We start from the raw sequence: 15,534 nt of genomic DNA, 5'->3' as shown, positions 1-15,534 counted from the left end.
TGAAACATGCTTGACTGAATTAACACAATAAGCAGATTCTCAAAAAAAAAAAAAAAAATGGCAAAATATATATAAAACCATTAAAAAAAACAATAATTCTTTCACTGCAAAGATTTTTTTTGTAAAATCAAGTGAATTTATGTTTAAAACAATGCCAATATGGTAAGAAAAATAAACTTGAATCAAGTAGTTAAAGGGGACATATAAATTTTGTCCATGTTTAAAGGCACTCTAAGCGAATTCACGCATTTTAGACCATAAAACATTTGTTGTTACATACAGCAAACATCTCCTCACTATCTGCTTGCTACCTAACCGCTGATCAAACTGTAAAAAACGTGATCTCTGTAGACAGCCCAGGCTCCGCAAACTGCAATACAAACAAAGTGGCCAAACCTACAAACAGAAACCATAACAAAGTGTTCCAGCCAATAAACGACAAGAAGGATTTGGGGGTGGGGATTGGGCGCGTTCATGAAAGCACGGAAGGGAGGGGGAGCGGGAGGAGTTAGCTACGCTCCGTTTGTTTGAAAACAGTTCAAACGTCAACAAAAAGTGACGTCAAACAGATTCGTTTAGAACGTCTTTAAGTGCTATAATTGGGTCCCCAGTGTTTCTATCAACCTAGAAAATGTAAAAAAGATCAACCCAGTTAAATAATTTTGGTAAACCATTCTCTGCAAGCATGTGAAAAAACATTGAAATTTGACTCCCCTTATGATGTCAAAAGGGGATCTTATTATAATAATACTGCCCCTTATTCTGCACTATCCAACCACAGCACTGTCATTTAGTGCACAGAGAGAGAGAGAGAGAGAGAGAGAGAGAGAGAGAGAGATAAAGAATTGACAACACAATTGAGTTTCAACTTCAACAAACCACCATCATGGCAATCAGTGTTTGCATTACATCAGCTCATTTGCATTTTAAAGGACACACCCAAATGTGCAAATTTTTCTCACACCTACAAAGTGGCAATTTTAACATGCTATAATAAATTATCTGTGGGGTATTTTTTGAGCTAAAACTTCACATATGTACTCTGGAGACACCAAAGATTTATTTTACATCTTAAAAAATTCTTGTGAATGTCCCCTTTAAATGTGGTGTGTAAATTTTAGCGGCATCTAGTGGTAAGATTGCAACCAATAGCTTACCCCTCAGTCTGTTCAGAAATCATTTGGTAATTTTGCCTCTCAAGTAAATGTATCTCGATTTAAGAATTTTTTTGATATTTGTATTGGAAAAAAACATGTAAATGCTAAAATACCTAAAGGGCACATATTATGCAAATAATATGAATGTTTGTATATAATAGGGCTTCTCACACTGCGCTTAACCCTATAGGTTATCTTCGTTCTAAACCCCATGTTTAACCCTCGGTTAAGGATCATTTCACACTTGTAATTTAGAAGCGGGGTTATCCCTGTAATAAACCCAGCATTATGATTATTATTAAGATAATTACAGACAGGTGTATTGGAGCTGTGGTTGGAGACTCCTGACCCAGGGATGCACAGTGTGAAACGTCAGATTATGAATACCCAGGGTTATCTCTTAACCCCTGGTGAAGTATGAACAGTGTGAAACGTGAAACAGATAACCCGGGATTTCGTTAACCTGGGGTTTAGGGTTAACTATTTCAAGTGTGAAAAGCAGTGTGTTGGCAGTGTGTGAACACCTACAATGAAAAAATATAGCTGCAAGCAGCAATCATCGGGGTCAAGCCAAAAAGGGCAGAGAGGAAAGTAAAAATGAGTTCGGATGAGCAATTTAAAGAACCTAGGAAAATCTCTTGATTTCACACAAAATAACAGTTATCAGCAAAAAAGCTGTGTTCTCCTTCAGCGAAATCTCTCCTTCTCTTCTCGATGAGCATTGACAACTAGAACACTGAAGGAAATGTAAGTGGTGCTTGCAGTGGCAATACTCAGCTCACAAAATGTAACAGTGGTAAAAATGAGTCAAAAGAGCCCACCCCCCCATGTCTCTACGATGTTCTGATGCAGAAATATAGCTCTTACAAAAATGGTTTATAAGGTATTCTCATTGGTTGCTAGGGAGTGAATTGGTATGCACCAATGATTATACACCAAGCCATTAAAGGAATAATCCATGATGACTCAAGGTTTTAATTGTACTGTGGCATGTTTGGTATCGTTGGACTCGGCGACTACTCAGGACTCCTATGAACCAAGTCCCGTCAAAATACGTCAATCACAGCCAAAGTTATAAGCGTGTAAAACATTTGTCTTTCCACTAGGTGGCGCTGTGACAAAACTGGGCATGCCCCCTCAATTCCTAACTGGCATCACAAGTACCAAGTGCTGTGTAAATAGGCTTAAGTTTGGTGAAGATTGAGCCTTAAAATCCATTTTTTAGCGCTCTAAGTAAAATTTGTTGACGCGGTTTACGGAAACGAATTGACGAATCGACATGAATTCCATAACTTTTTGCCTTGAGGGTCTGTAGATGCCACATACCGATTTTCGTGGCAATCGGCAAAAACTCTAGGACGGGTTCGCAAAAGTAGGTTTAACAAATAATTCAAAATGGCGCAAACATTTTCATGACGGAAAATGACGTCATATGGTCCAATCGAAACGGCTTGAGCCAAGAAATCAGAGGAAACAGTAATTTTGTTTCTAGGAGATCAGAAGTTATTAGCAAAAACGTAAGTGCAATTTGGACTGTTGGTGGCGGTAGAGGGCTTGAGATAGAGACTCCGAGTTTGCCGTGGATATTATTTGGACTGTTCTCTATCAGTGTGCCCAATTTCATAACTTTCCTATGTAAGGTTCTATGGGCTGCCATAGGCCGCAATGGCGGAAGAAGAAGAAGTAGAAGCTGGAAGAATAATAAGAAAACTAACGGATACAATAGGGGTCTTCGCCCATTCTGGCTTGACCCCTAAAAATCCACGCACTCCTTCTTTTTTAATCCCCAGTAAACCCAAAGCAGTCTCATTAGAAATCAAGGTTTGATTCACTTGTTAATATGACGTCACACTAACAAAGCCCCACCCACAGCCACTGATTGATTTTACTCAAAAGCTTTTCTAAATGTGTTTGTTAGCATGTTGTAGCAATAGTTGTAGGATAGTTGTAGACTATCCGTAGCCTGTGCGTAGCTCTGCGTAGCCTGACGTGCACCTCGCAAAAATTTTAACAGCGCGTCAGTTCTACGCGGACCGCAAGCGCTGTGATTGGTCCACCAGAACCCCTCCCGTCAGGTAATACAAACTGCGTCATAGGTATTTCCGTTTGCGACGGTGAAAACAAAGATGAGCCAAGTTGAGGAGTGATTTAACTCAAACTGCAACAAAATTCACTGTTTATTTACTTCCATCATTGCTGGTCTTCTCAAATCATACACAACAAGTTGCGGTTTCTTCTTCGTTTGTGGGTTAACTTGCCAAGTTTCTTCTCCTCTGACGATCACGCTGCTACTGTGGTTACACGCGTGGATACTGCCTACTAGCGGTTTGCGCGTGTTTGCATGTCGACGCAGAGGACAACGCAAAAGTATAAATGAAAACCGACGCAGAACCTACGCCGTCGCGGCTACGCCGTAGGACCTACGCACGACTATAACAAGCCCTTTAAGGGCGATTTATAGTCGTGCGTAGGTCCTACGGCGTAGCAGCGACGGCGTAGGTTCCGCGTCGGTTTTCATTTATAGTTGTGCGTCGCCGTCCGCGTAGACGGGCAAACACACGCGAAACCGCTGGTTGGCAGTAATCACGCGAGTAAACACAGTAGCAGCAGAAGTCGTCACAGAAGGAGAAGCTAAGCAAGTAAACCCACAAACGAAGAAGAAATAGCAACTTGTTGTGTATAATTTGAGAAGACCAGCAATGATGGAAGTAAATACACAGCGACTTATGTTTCAGTTTGAGTTAAATCACTCCTCAACTTGTCTCATCTTTGTTTTCACCGTATCAAACGGAAATACCTATGACGCAGTTTTTTTACCTGACGGGAGGGGTTCTGGTGGACCAATCACAGCGCTTACGGTCCGCGTAGAGCCGACGCGCTGTTAGAAATTTTGTGAGGTGCGCGTCAGGCTACGCAGAGCTACGCACAGGCTACGGATAGCCTACGCCGTAGCTACGCCGTAGGACCTACGCACGACTATAAATCGCCCTTTAGTCGAAAGCAGTAGCTCATTTGCATTTAAAGGTCCAATAGGGACATTTTAGACATGCTATAACAAATAATCTGTGGGGTATTTAAAGATGAAACTTCACAGACACATCTTAGGCACACCTGAGATTTATATTACATCTTGTAAAAATGGGCATAATATTGGCCCTTAAACCTCATAATTCCACACAAAATTTTTAGTGGTTTGTGTTTTTTTTACATATATTTATGTGTCATTAAAAAATTTTATATTCACTGAAAGACAGAATAATAGAAACTTAAAGGGCACTTTTTATACATTTGTTCTGGTTCAAACATTTACAAGCACCAACATGTCAGACATTTAAAGTCGTCTGTATGATGAAGAACACTGGGAAACACACGGTCATCTTCAAAGTGTCCCAACAAACACCAACAGCGTAAACAACTAATCACAAAAGTTTGTTCTTATTAAGCAGTGTAAATTACCCTGTCAGAAGTATGGTGGCTGCGTATACATTTCTGGATTAATAATAATCTGGGTCTGTCTGGAATATACAATTACCTTTTATACAGACAGGTGTTTTGCAGAATTGCTCTGAATACATTTTGTGAAATAACATCAACAAAAAATCTGTGTAAACACAACACTGTCCACATCAGCAGGTGGTAACATCCTGCACACCTCAATCACTACAGTAGTGGTACTCATAACTAAACAAGAAAAGCTAATAGTTTAGAGCCGAATATCCATTGTTCTGTTAAAACTTTTTTATAAAAGAAAACCTAAAATTGTAATCTCCAAAACAATTAGCACTAATAAAGGAATTAGCCAATGTGTATGCAGCATTCGGGTTATAATTTGGCGGTCTGTCCATCACTGTCATTCTTTGCCTGGTCAGTACTGTGAGACTGAAGAAAATCAGTGATTAAGGGGGCAACGGTCTCTGGATTGTTGAGATGAACGTGATGGTCTCCTTCTACGTCTACAATGGTGGCCTAAAGAGGAGGTAGTGAAGAAATAGGAGAATATTAACAAACAAAATATATTTACGTATACATTTGTCCACAAAAGTGAGCATAAAATCTAATACAAAAAGTATAATAAAAGTGTGTGCGTGTTCTTACTTTCTGCTCTAACCAACCCTTCTGAAGGGCATCTGCATATCCATAATGAAAAGGGAACTGTTTATCAAACCCTTGGCTTGCCCTGAGGAAAAAAACTATCTTTATTCGAATCCCAATGCAGTAGGTAATAAAAGCAATAGACAAATATTGTTCCTTTAATATTATGATTATTAGAAATAACACTGTGCGGACAAGCAACGATCAATGTTGTGAATAGTCAGTGGTGTTTCTTTTGAACATTTTGTATTAGGATTTGTTTTAAAAGCCGAACTTACTTAAGTAACATCACTCTGGCTTGAATTTTAGTCTGCATAAACAGGCTCTGTTCCAGCGTAACCATTGCTACGTTTCTCTGGCACAAAAAAAAAACATCACCAGTTTGCAAATCATTTATAGTGACTTGTAGATGAATGTGTGAACAATGTGAACATATGTGAACCTGTTTGTGAAACCCAATCTGAAGTCTCATCATTTAATTATTATATTAGGAGCATCTAAGTTTGATTGTAATCTTTGGCCTTAGTCAATATCAAGGTTATGTTTTCACAGAATATTCTTTACATTGTGTAGGATGATTTTATGTATAAAACAGTAAATCGATTTCACAGGCAGGGTCACATATATTTCCTATGCCTTGTGGGAAACAGAAGAGTCAGATCTGTCATATCCGAGTATGATTATACATATAAATACATATTTTTATATCTATTATAGAAAGTGCTCACCAGGTTAATTCTGAAGTCTCGGTTGAATACCACTCCTGAAAGAGAAGGGAAGCATTTTGCCAGAATTATTACTACTGTGAAAAAACTTTGAACAAGCATGAGATTAGTTGACATTATAAATGTGACATATAGAACGCTATATATATCTAACCTCCCTCAACTTCCCGAACTGCTCGCTCTAAAAGGATGTCTGCAGACTCTTCAGAAAGGAAACGGTTTGCAGCCATTAACCTGAGAGAGAGGACACAAAAATATTAACTGATCAATGAATATAAAACTGTTTGTTATTAAAAAGAAACTTTTGTGGTTGCAAAGAGCAGTGATACAGCAGAAAATATAGACATTCAATCCCATTTCTCAATTTCCAATTATTATTAATCATTATCCGGTATACCTATAAACCTGTATACATTTCTTAGTTCTGCTGAACAAAAATGAAAAATTATAAAAACCAAACAGATCTGGGGCACCATTCACTTCCATAAGTATAATTTTTTCCTACTGCGGAAGTCAATGGTGCCCCAGATCTGCTTGGTTCAATCAAAATATCTTCATTTGTGTTCAGCAGAACAAAGAAAAATTTATATGTTTGAAGCAACTTGAGGGTATGTAAATAAGGACAGAATTTTAATTTTTTGATAAACTATCCCTTTAATGCTACAGATCTGTTTATTAAGAGTTGGTATTAGTGATGTATATGAAGTATATGAACAAGCTGGTAAAATCAGATATTTCGCTCTAATCCTGCCCAAACAGTGGATTAACATACAGTAAAAGTTTAAGCTCCTCCTTGTTTCAACATCGATGAAAAAACTTTTTTGTTAAAAATTAGGACTGTCAAAAGATTAATCACATACAAAATAAAAGTTTGTTCTTGCATAATGTGTGTGCACTGTGTATAATTATTTTGTATATATAAATACACACACACACATGCATGTATGTATTTAAGAAACATTTACATTTATATATATATATCTAAACACACATACATTTATTTACATTTAAGAAATGTTTTATTTATATATCTTTTTATATATATATATATATATATATATATATATATATATATATATATATATATATATATATATATATATATATATATATATATATATATATATATATATAAAATATTAATATATATAAATATTAATAAATATATATACATGTAAATGTTTCTTAAATACATACATGAATGTGTGTATATTTATATATGCATAATCATAATCACACACAGCACAAACTCAAATATTATGCAAAAAAAAAAACTTTTATTTTGTATGCGATTAATCGTGATTAATCTATGCCCAGCATTAATTTTGATATATTTTATTTTATATATAAATGTAAAAATATATACATAAATAACATGTTTCTTAAATGTATGTGTGTATATATATAAATAATAATTACACACAATACACAAGCAAATATATTATGCAAACACATGCCATTAACAATTCCGACCACTAGATGGTGCTAAATTTGCAAAATGAATTCTGCATTTTCAGAAGTTTGATTTACAACTCTAAACATAGATATTTATAAATGAATCTGCCGGTAACCAATTCAAACACCTTTTACAAAAAAAACAGCAAAAAGGTACAGTATGTACATATGTGGCTTCATTTGCAAATAAATGTATTTTTCACCTCTGTTTGGCATTCTCATACGTGTACACCTTCTCTGTCCGTTCAGCCGACCCTTTTTCATATTGGACTATCCCATCTATCCCTTGTTGCATGTAATCCATTATGGAATTCTAATGAAAGGAAATAAATATGAATCAATGCCTAAACTCATCTCTGTGTATTTAATAAGAGCTCCCTATTCTTTTACCATTTTGGTTGGGAGGAATCCATAAGAATCCAAGATAACTAAAGATTCAACCATCTCGGGGTACAGTGCACTGAACTGGAAAACCAGAAGGAAGTGATATCACACACTACATTCACACCACACAGTCTCTGCACTACACAGACAGGATTATTAGGGATACTCACCATTCCTGCCACATTCCCACCTATCAAAAAAATTCAACATCGTAAAAAAATGTATTATTCAAAGTTTTTGCACTAAATTAAAATTTTTATAAGAATATTCTTTATATACATTGATCATGACTGATACTGCTCTGAAAAATCTGAACCAACATATTACATAATAACAAACTGAAATAGTAAATCATTTCTACACTGTAGTGTGAGGTCCTCTGACCTTTCGCAGAAAAAGACAGAACTTTGAACTCTGTAACGTCAATGAAGACAGCAGTAACAGATTCGACTCACCCATACTATGTCCAATTATGGAGAACCGCTTCCATTGAAGAGCTGCAAATCAATTAAAAGACAAAGCAAATGCATTTCTGCTCAGCCATATAAATGAAATGAAAGCATCTGCTGATTTTTATCAAAGATCTTAAGTTACTTCGAACCTTCAATAACGCGCCGAACATCTGCCACATACAAAGTGAAGAGGTAAAAACAACCAGCAGCCCTATGGGAGGACAGGCCATGACCCGCAAAATCAATGGCGACAAATCTCCAGTCTGGGAATGATATAGAAAACAGATGAGATCATACCTAATCTAAATGCATGACTGTATCAGTGGGAATCTTCATAATGGGAATTTTACAGAAATACAACACCATTTGGAAGAAGTGGAATCAGCCTATTAAAAGTTCCACTGTTGTCTGCCCAACCATGCAAGCAGAGCACCGGACGACCATGAGCAGGTCCCCAAACTTGACCTCTGACCTCTCCCCATGGGACAGTCATCTGAAACTCAGACACTATTTTAAAGCACAGACAAGCTAGTTATAATCAAGAATATTTAACTATATGAATATGGTCATTAGTTACTATATATATTTAGTGTGTATTTATATATATTAAGTGCTCTTCAACGACTTTGAATTTTATTTCCCCTTAACATGCTTTACTATTATTATTATTGATAGTAAATATATACTGTAAAGGTAGTCTAGTCAATGAAAACGAGCTTTACCTGCTCGCCTCATCGTAGTTGTGGCAAAGTGTCTGAGACCTTTAAACGCAGGAATCAGTCTGATACCTTGCATTGAAGATTCAATCTTTCAAAGAAAAGGGGAGAAACGTGTGGCTTTTTAAAAATGTGTACAATTTCAGAAACTTTTGTCATTGAGCGCTAAACTGAAATGCATGTTTTTAATTGTAAAAAGTTCGTTATCTAATTGAAATGCCTCCAATTCCGATCACAATAAATCGCCGGTTAGAAGTTTACAATAAAAAAATCTTACACCATAAGCAAACGGCAACCTAGTCACTTACTTTTGAGTTTTCAAAATAAAAGTCTTTGGGTTTAAATGACAATTTGTAAACAATTACTGCATCATCTTCTCTGAAATTTAGAAGAACAACAAAATGTATTGTTTTTAAAACACGTATTTCTTTAAAAGAATATCAACATTTTGATAACGTTCCTCACAGGCGCTCCTCTTACTTTTATTTTGAAAATATTTGGCACTTTAGAATGTACTAATTGTGGCTTCACGTATCAGGAACTGAAAGCCGAAACATTAGGTAAACGCATACTATTATATGTAACGCATGCTTTTAATGGTAAATAACATCTTTTTATATTCATATTTACAACATTTGTGTCTAGAACATACCGTACTTATCAAGACATGCCATTATATCACCACCAACACAACACATAAAAAGCGTAAACAATGACATTGTGGATTAATTCACTGTGCAGTAAAAACTCGTATTACTCGTGAATATTATTTATGTGCAGAACGGATACAATGTTTTTGTTTATAACATAAATCTTATCTTATTGTATTTCAGGGTTCAAGCACTCGCGTACATTCAAATTGAGATTTGATTAATCTTTAGTGTTGACAGAATGGAGGTTCGCTTTACGCGAGGCAAATCTGCCATCCTGGAGCGCTCGCTCACGCGTCCCAAGACCGAGGTGAGCGTGAGCGCGTTTGCGTTGCTGTTCTCCGAGATGGTGCAGTACTGCCAGAGCCGCGTGTATTCGGTGTCTGAGCTCCAGGCCCGGCTGGCTGACATGGGTCAGGGTGTTGGAGCAAGTCTCCTGGATGTTCTTGTGTTGAGAGAGAAAAATGGAAAAAGAGAGACCAAAGTGCTTAACATACTTCTTTTTATTAAGGTATTTCCCTCAAATTCTGCTTAGAGACGCATGTTAAGCTAATTTTTATACATGCTACAGGTGTTAACCCTCTTTCTATTTCTCTTTAGGTAAATGTATGGAAATCATTGTTTGGCAAGGAAGCTGACAAGTTGGAACAAGCCAATGATGATGACAAAACGTACTACATCATTGAAAAGGAACCGCTAATAAATGCCTACATATCAGTACCAAAAGAGAACAGCACTTTAAACTGTGCAGCCTTTACGGGTGGCATCGTGGAAGCTATTTTAACCCACAGTGGCTTCCCAGCAAAAGTTACTGTTCACTGGCATAAGGGGACCACACTTATGATCAAGTTTGATGAGGCAGTCATTGCTCGTGATAAAGCTCTTGATGGCAGGTAGAAGATTGACTGCAGTCTGGTTCTAAGTTACGAGTGTTACATTACTGCGTTTTATTGTAAATGATTGTTTGTTTTTCATATACGTTTACATCTTTACTGAGTCCTCCCCTGCTCTAATAACAAGATTAATGAGTCACAAATTACAGACTTTATTGTACTGATATTATACAGCAAAAGTTGTTATAAAAGACCTGCATGAACATCATCATTGTTGGATGTTTTTTTTTGTCAAAGTAACCAAATGTAAACATTCTGCCTCAAATTTTTAAAGGGAAAGTTCTCCCAAAAAAAGAAATCTATTATTTACTCACCCTCATGTCGTTTGAACACCAAATATCTTTCGTTTTCTTCCAAACGTCGTTTTTTTAATGGTTCTTTAGGGTTTTTTTGGTTACTGAGGTGAATGGTGGTGACCACCTCGGTTCCACTCCCATAGTAACCAAAACCCTTCAAGCTTCAAAATGACCCAAAAGTGTTAAATAAATAACTCCTCTGGACTTGTGTCATATATTATAGGTGTCCTGAATACATTTACTCCTTTACTTTCTTGTTGTGCATATCAGTGTTGTTTCAGTTATTACAAATTATTTAAGGGTAAGCATCCTTAAAAAAACAGTTCAAGCTAAGAAAATATGTACTAAAGAGAGACAACACTTACAGAACAAAGAATAACATTTGGATTAAAATGACATGACGGTGAGTAAGTAATGTTGACAAAATTATTGGGTGAACTAGTATGAGCTGCTGGAACTTACAAAAAATTTAAAATTATATAAAAACCAGTGGTAGAAACATGTCATAACTTTATATACATTTTTTACAGTTTGCCATACACACATTAATAAAATTAACAGCTTTAATACCATTATTATGTTTTAATCTAAATGAAGTCAGCAAGCTGCATTCACTTGTGTGGAAATGGTGGAATTGTGCTACCAATGTATATGGTAAAAGAATATACATTTATCTGTGGCAGTGTCTTCTGAAGACTATGAGAATAAAATCTGTTGTATCAGAAAACCTAGCAGCCCACAACTGAGATTGTTTTTACTGTATTATTCTTATTTTTTTTAATCATTTTGCTGTAGTTTGGTTGTCAAAGTAAAGGAAAGACAAAATTCACATTTTTCAATTTACTCATCTGTGGACATTTGTAACTAAAACAGTGTCCTTCCATCTTTCTTCACCATAAGGAGAGATGAGAAAACACTCAAGAAAGTATCACGGTAACGCTGGTTTTTGACAAAATATACACTACAGTTTTATTTAGGCTACCATCATTAAATTAAGTGGTATTTGGTAGAAACTGGTTACATGCAATATATGCTATTGTAGTCATAGTCATAAGTATAATTATGACATTATGTTGTGACTGTAACACTTGCACCAGCTTTCCTGTAAATGTGTTTAATTACTCGTAAAAACATCATGTGTTTTCCTTATGAGGCATAAATTTAACCTCTGTGCAGTGTGCACATTTCAGAAATGAATTAAATTAAAATCACACTGGATAAATGTATATAAACCTTTGTTTTACAGTTTCATAATATGTTATGTATCCACCAGCTTGACCAGGCTGGAATGGCAGCTTTGCCAGATTGGGAGGATCAGTTTAAGCAAACTATTTAAAGGGGATATTTTACAAGACTTTTTTAAAGATGTCAAACAAATCTTTGGTGTCCCCAGAGTACATATGTGAAGTTTTAGCTCAAAATACCATATGGATTATTTATACTAGCATGTTAAAATTGCCACTTTGTAGGTGTGAGCAAAAATGTGTCGTTTTCGGGTGTGTCCTTTTAAATCCAACTGAGCTGATCCCTGCACTAAATGACAGTGCCGTTGTTGGATATTGCAGATTAAGGACCAGTATAATCCCCTTCTTACATCACAAGGGGAACCAAATTTCAATGACCTATTTTTTCACATGGTTGCAGAGAATGGTTTACCAAAACTAAGTTATTAGGTTGTTCTTTTTCACATTTTCTAGGTTTATACATGCACTTGGGACCCAATTATTGCACTTAAACATGGAAAAAGTCATATTTTCTTGATATGTCCCCTTAATATCAGCCAACCAGTTTAGGCTTTTTGTTGCAGGGTTCGTCTTCATTTACTTCAAATTCAATATTTATTCATTGTCGGCTTATTTTTGGTTAACAATTGTGAGGACATATCTATCTTATTACATGGTGATGTAACATAACGTGTAGGCCTATGCTTAATTCGTAAACCACTAAAATCAGCTGAGAAATATAAAAATGTACAAAATAAACAAAAAAGTTTGCATAATATATGTGTGTGTGTACTGTGTGTATATATTATGTTTAAATAAATACACACATACATGTATGAATTTAAGAAAAATGTTATTTAGGTATATTTTATTTGTAATATAAAATATATAAAAAAATATATAAATATACATGTGAATGTTTCTTTTTGTATTCGATTAATGGTAAATTAATCTTTTGACAGCCCTAATTTTAAGACACTTTTGACCTTCCCAATAGAGGGGTTGCAAGTTTACAAACATTGCAGGGTGCGCGCGCATCCAGGGGGCAGAAAGCCCGATTGGTGAGCTGATCTGCTACTGCAACAACCTTAATTATTGAAGCGTTCTTTATTGTTTGTATATAAATAAGACTTGATTTTAGTTGGATCTGTTTTTCTGTCTTTATTTTTGCAGTTTTACTGTGATACATGTATGAATTATAATTTTATAATTATAATGCTAGTAACGTAATAGTCGCATCTACTGGTATGTTAACATCAGGCACCCAGCACTGACTCTGTTGGTACTATTTTCCACGCAACAATTCCTTGGCATTTTGACTTACAGACACCGCTACGAGCATACAACACAATGCACTTCTCTTCTTTCTGCCCCTCGGTTGCGCGCGCAACCAGTTAGTGACGTCGCCGTGCAACCCGTCTATTCACCTTATTTTTCAAGACAACAACGGCGGCGCCATAGCGCTCAGTTTGTCAACGTACTTCCGGCCGCATAGAAGAAGAGCAGCTGAGGCAGTGACTGAAGGCGACGCGTTAAGCTTAAAAAGTTCATTCAAGCGCCTTTATGTTTGTTTCTTACCAATTTTAACGGACGGGAAGCCGACTGAGGAACACCCTTATCCCAGGCAATGGTTCGACTACGATGGTCCGGTAACTTTAAACCACGCCGGGTGTTGAAAAGGTGTCCAGTTTCAGGTAAGCTATCTTAGCTAACTATGTGCTCGTTCGTCTAAAGTTAGATTTGTGAAGTCCGTTCTACAAATACACTTAAGATCAGTAACGTTAGTTTATAAAATGCAACTATTTTGAATGGTTTTAATTGTCCACCAATATTTATATATTTACGATAGTACAACGAGATATTATAGTACATTGCATTCTTACAGTAGCCCACGTGATTCCTACAAGTTGCTCAGATTTCAGATGCTAGAATGTCAGTTCATTTCTCATTCAGATATTGATAATGACCTATTAAACAACGTATTATTTAACACTGAATTTAGAGGCTGTGTGTATAATGTTACTGTCTCTTTTTAATGCATCTCTCTCACACACACACTGTTCTGTTTAAGTATGGGTGCCATTTATATATTAATTCTCATGATGCAAGTTTATTTTAAATACTAACATAAAAAATGTTTATGGTTATATTATTTTCACAGATGCATTGATGTGTAGTGATGCAGTGGACAACTGTGAGGATGATACAATCAACATGTTCCTAAACTGTGATGCAGAAACACAATGGGAGGATCCATACGTCTCTGACCACAACTACACTTTAAAATCACAACTCAACCTGAAGCAACCTACATCTGATATGGGAAAACAATGGTGCGGTTTCTCAGACAGGGCTTATGCTGGTACCAGGCTAAAATGCATATTTGAGCTACAAAAATGTAAAAACACCTTGTACTGACATACCTCAACATATATGAGTGCCATTGTTTTGTCACAAGATGCGCACCAGTCTTGTTTTTTTGTAAGGTTTGTTTGTAAAAACTAAAATGTCCTAATATAATTAAGGCCTAGTCCTGTAAACCCTGTCGAAGAAACCGCTTCAATGTGTTAAGCTGGCACAAATGTACATATCTCTGCTGAGAAACAACCATCTTTGTCAGCTTTACAGAGGGTTGATATTGCATCAATTACACAGTCACCAAGCACTTTACCAGTACATACACCAACAGCTTCCAGATAAACACTTGGGATCAGCTCCTGATGACTCTGATAAAGCTGTGTCTTAATTTATTGCAGGGTGGTCTTGCTGAAAAGTTAGCTGTTTCTTAGTCTAGTTATCTTTATAAACCTTTACAGTGTGACCTGATTTTACCTGTTGTAAAGTTACATTAAACCTTCATATGTGATTAGATGTCATGCAGTGATATTAAACATTTACAATGTGAGCTGTTGTGCATTTATTAAACCTTTACAATGTGATCAGGTGTTACCTGCCATGCAGTTATATTAAACCTTTACAATGTGATATGATGTTGTGCATTTATATTAAACCTTTACAATGTGATCAGATGTTACCTGTCATACAGTTATATAAACCTTTACAATGTGATCAGATAGTATCTGTAGGGAATTTCTTAAACCGTATGTGAGCTTTGTAGATTCCACTTAAAATGATTTAAGTCTCCTGATTTGAAGGAATAAGTGTTGACAAGTTTGCAAATGAATTCTATCATACATTACCACATAAAAACGAAATAGTTATTGGACTGGCTAAGGTGCACATTTGCTTTAAAAAAGACGAAATCACTGTGTAAATATTGGTAGACATACTTTTAATAATTTTCAATGCTGCTCCATCAACTCCTGACAGGACGAGGTAATTAAATATGCCAGGTTACTTGCCGCGGCCGCTTCATATCGTCTAACCACGAGACGATTGATGGGACAATATAAGACTATACGAGCGTCATATGAAGTTTTAACCGTCCTCCTAATTTAAAACATTTACAGCAGTAGCGATATTTGTCATTT

At 36.1% G+C, this 15,534-nt stretch overlaps 2 protein-coding genes and 1 long non-coding RNA gene across 4 annotated transcripts; 2 read left to right on the top strand and 1 right to left on the bottom strand.

Moving 5' to 3' along the window:
- Nucleotides 1-4,230: 4,230 nt before the first annotated feature.
- Nucleotides 4,231-9,208, bottom strand: serhl (serine hydrolase like). Its single transcript, XM_055204693.2, has 13 exons — nucleotides 9,202-9,208; nucleotides 8,988-9,072; nucleotides 8,629-8,772; nucleotides 8,415-8,528; nucleotides 8,269-8,310; nucleotides 7,984-8,003; nucleotides 7,820-7,894; nucleotides 7,633-7,742; nucleotides 6,129-6,208; nucleotides 5,978-6,012; nucleotides 5,528-5,604; nucleotides 5,253-5,334; nucleotides 4,231-5,123 (listed from the first exon to the last, which is right to left on the bottom strand). The coding sequence occupies exons 2-13, from the start codon at nucleotides 9,058-9,060 to the stop codon at nucleotides 4,980-4,982; spliced, it is 996 nt and encodes a 331-aa protein (XP_055060668.2). The 5' UTR covers nucleotides 9,061-9,072; nucleotides 9,202-9,208; the 3' UTR covers nucleotides 4,231-4,979.
- Nucleotides 9,209-9,392: 184 nt separating this feature from the next.
- Nucleotides 9,393-10,732, top strand: trappc5 (trafficking protein particle complex subunit 5). 2 transcript variants are annotated; one of them, XM_055204703.2, is made up of 3 exons: nucleotides 9,393-9,541; nucleotides 9,815-10,142; nucleotides 10,232-10,732. In XM_055204703.2, the coding sequence occupies exons 2-3, from the start codon at nucleotides 9,873-9,875 to the stop codon at nucleotides 10,526-10,528; spliced, it is 567 nt and encodes a 188-aa protein (XP_055060678.1). In that variant the 5' UTR covers nucleotides 9,393-9,541; nucleotides 9,815-9,872; the 3' UTR covers nucleotides 10,529-10,732. The 2 variants fall into 2 exon arrangements, with proteins under 2 accessions (XP_055060678.1, XP_055060679.1); XM_055204704.2 differs by having other exon boundaries at nucleotides 9,439-9,580.
- A 2,306-nt stretch (nucleotides 10,733-13,038) lies between these two features.
- On the top strand, nucleotides 13,039-15,028 carry LOC129445094 (uncharacterized). Its single transcript, XR_012365701.1, has 2 exons — nucleotides 13,039-13,737; nucleotides 14,205-15,028. It is a non-coding gene; the product is annotated as an uncharacterized lncRNA (long non-coding RNA).
- The last annotated feature ends 506 nt before the right edge of the window (nucleotides 15,029-15,534 follow it).

This window comes from Misgurnus anguillicaudatus, chromosome 3 (assembly GCF_027580225.2).
Source record: "Misgurnus anguillicaudatus chromosome 3, ASM2758022v2, whole genome shotgun sequence".
Classification (NCBI taxonomy): domain Eukaryota; kingdom Metazoa; phylum Chordata; class Actinopteri; order Cypriniformes; family Cobitidae; genus Misgurnus; species Misgurnus anguillicaudatus.
Note: the sequence above shows the minus strand (reverse complement) of the source record. Positions and strands in the feature narration are given on the sequence as shown.

Coding starts and splice junctions, on each gene's coding strand:
- serhl (XM_055204693.2), bottom strand. CDS start 9,060: ATGCAAGGTATCAGACTGATTCCTGCGTTTAAAGGTCTCAGACACTTT. Junction 8,529..8,628: donor GATTCCACTTCTTCCAAATG/GTGTTGTATTTC, acceptor TATCATTCCCAG/ACTGGAGATTTGTCGCCATT. Junction 8,004..8,268: donor CATAATTGGACATAGTATGG/GTGAGTCGAATC, acceptor TTTTTTTGATAG/GTGGGAATGTGGCAGGAATG.
- trappc5 (XM_055204703.2), top strand. CDS start 9,873: ATGGAGGTTCGCTTTACGCGAGGCAAATCTGCCATCCTGGAGCGCTCG. Junction 10,143..10,231: donor ACATACTTCTTTTTATTAAG/GTATTTCCCTCA, acceptor ATTTCTCTTTAG/GTAAATGTATGGAAATCATT.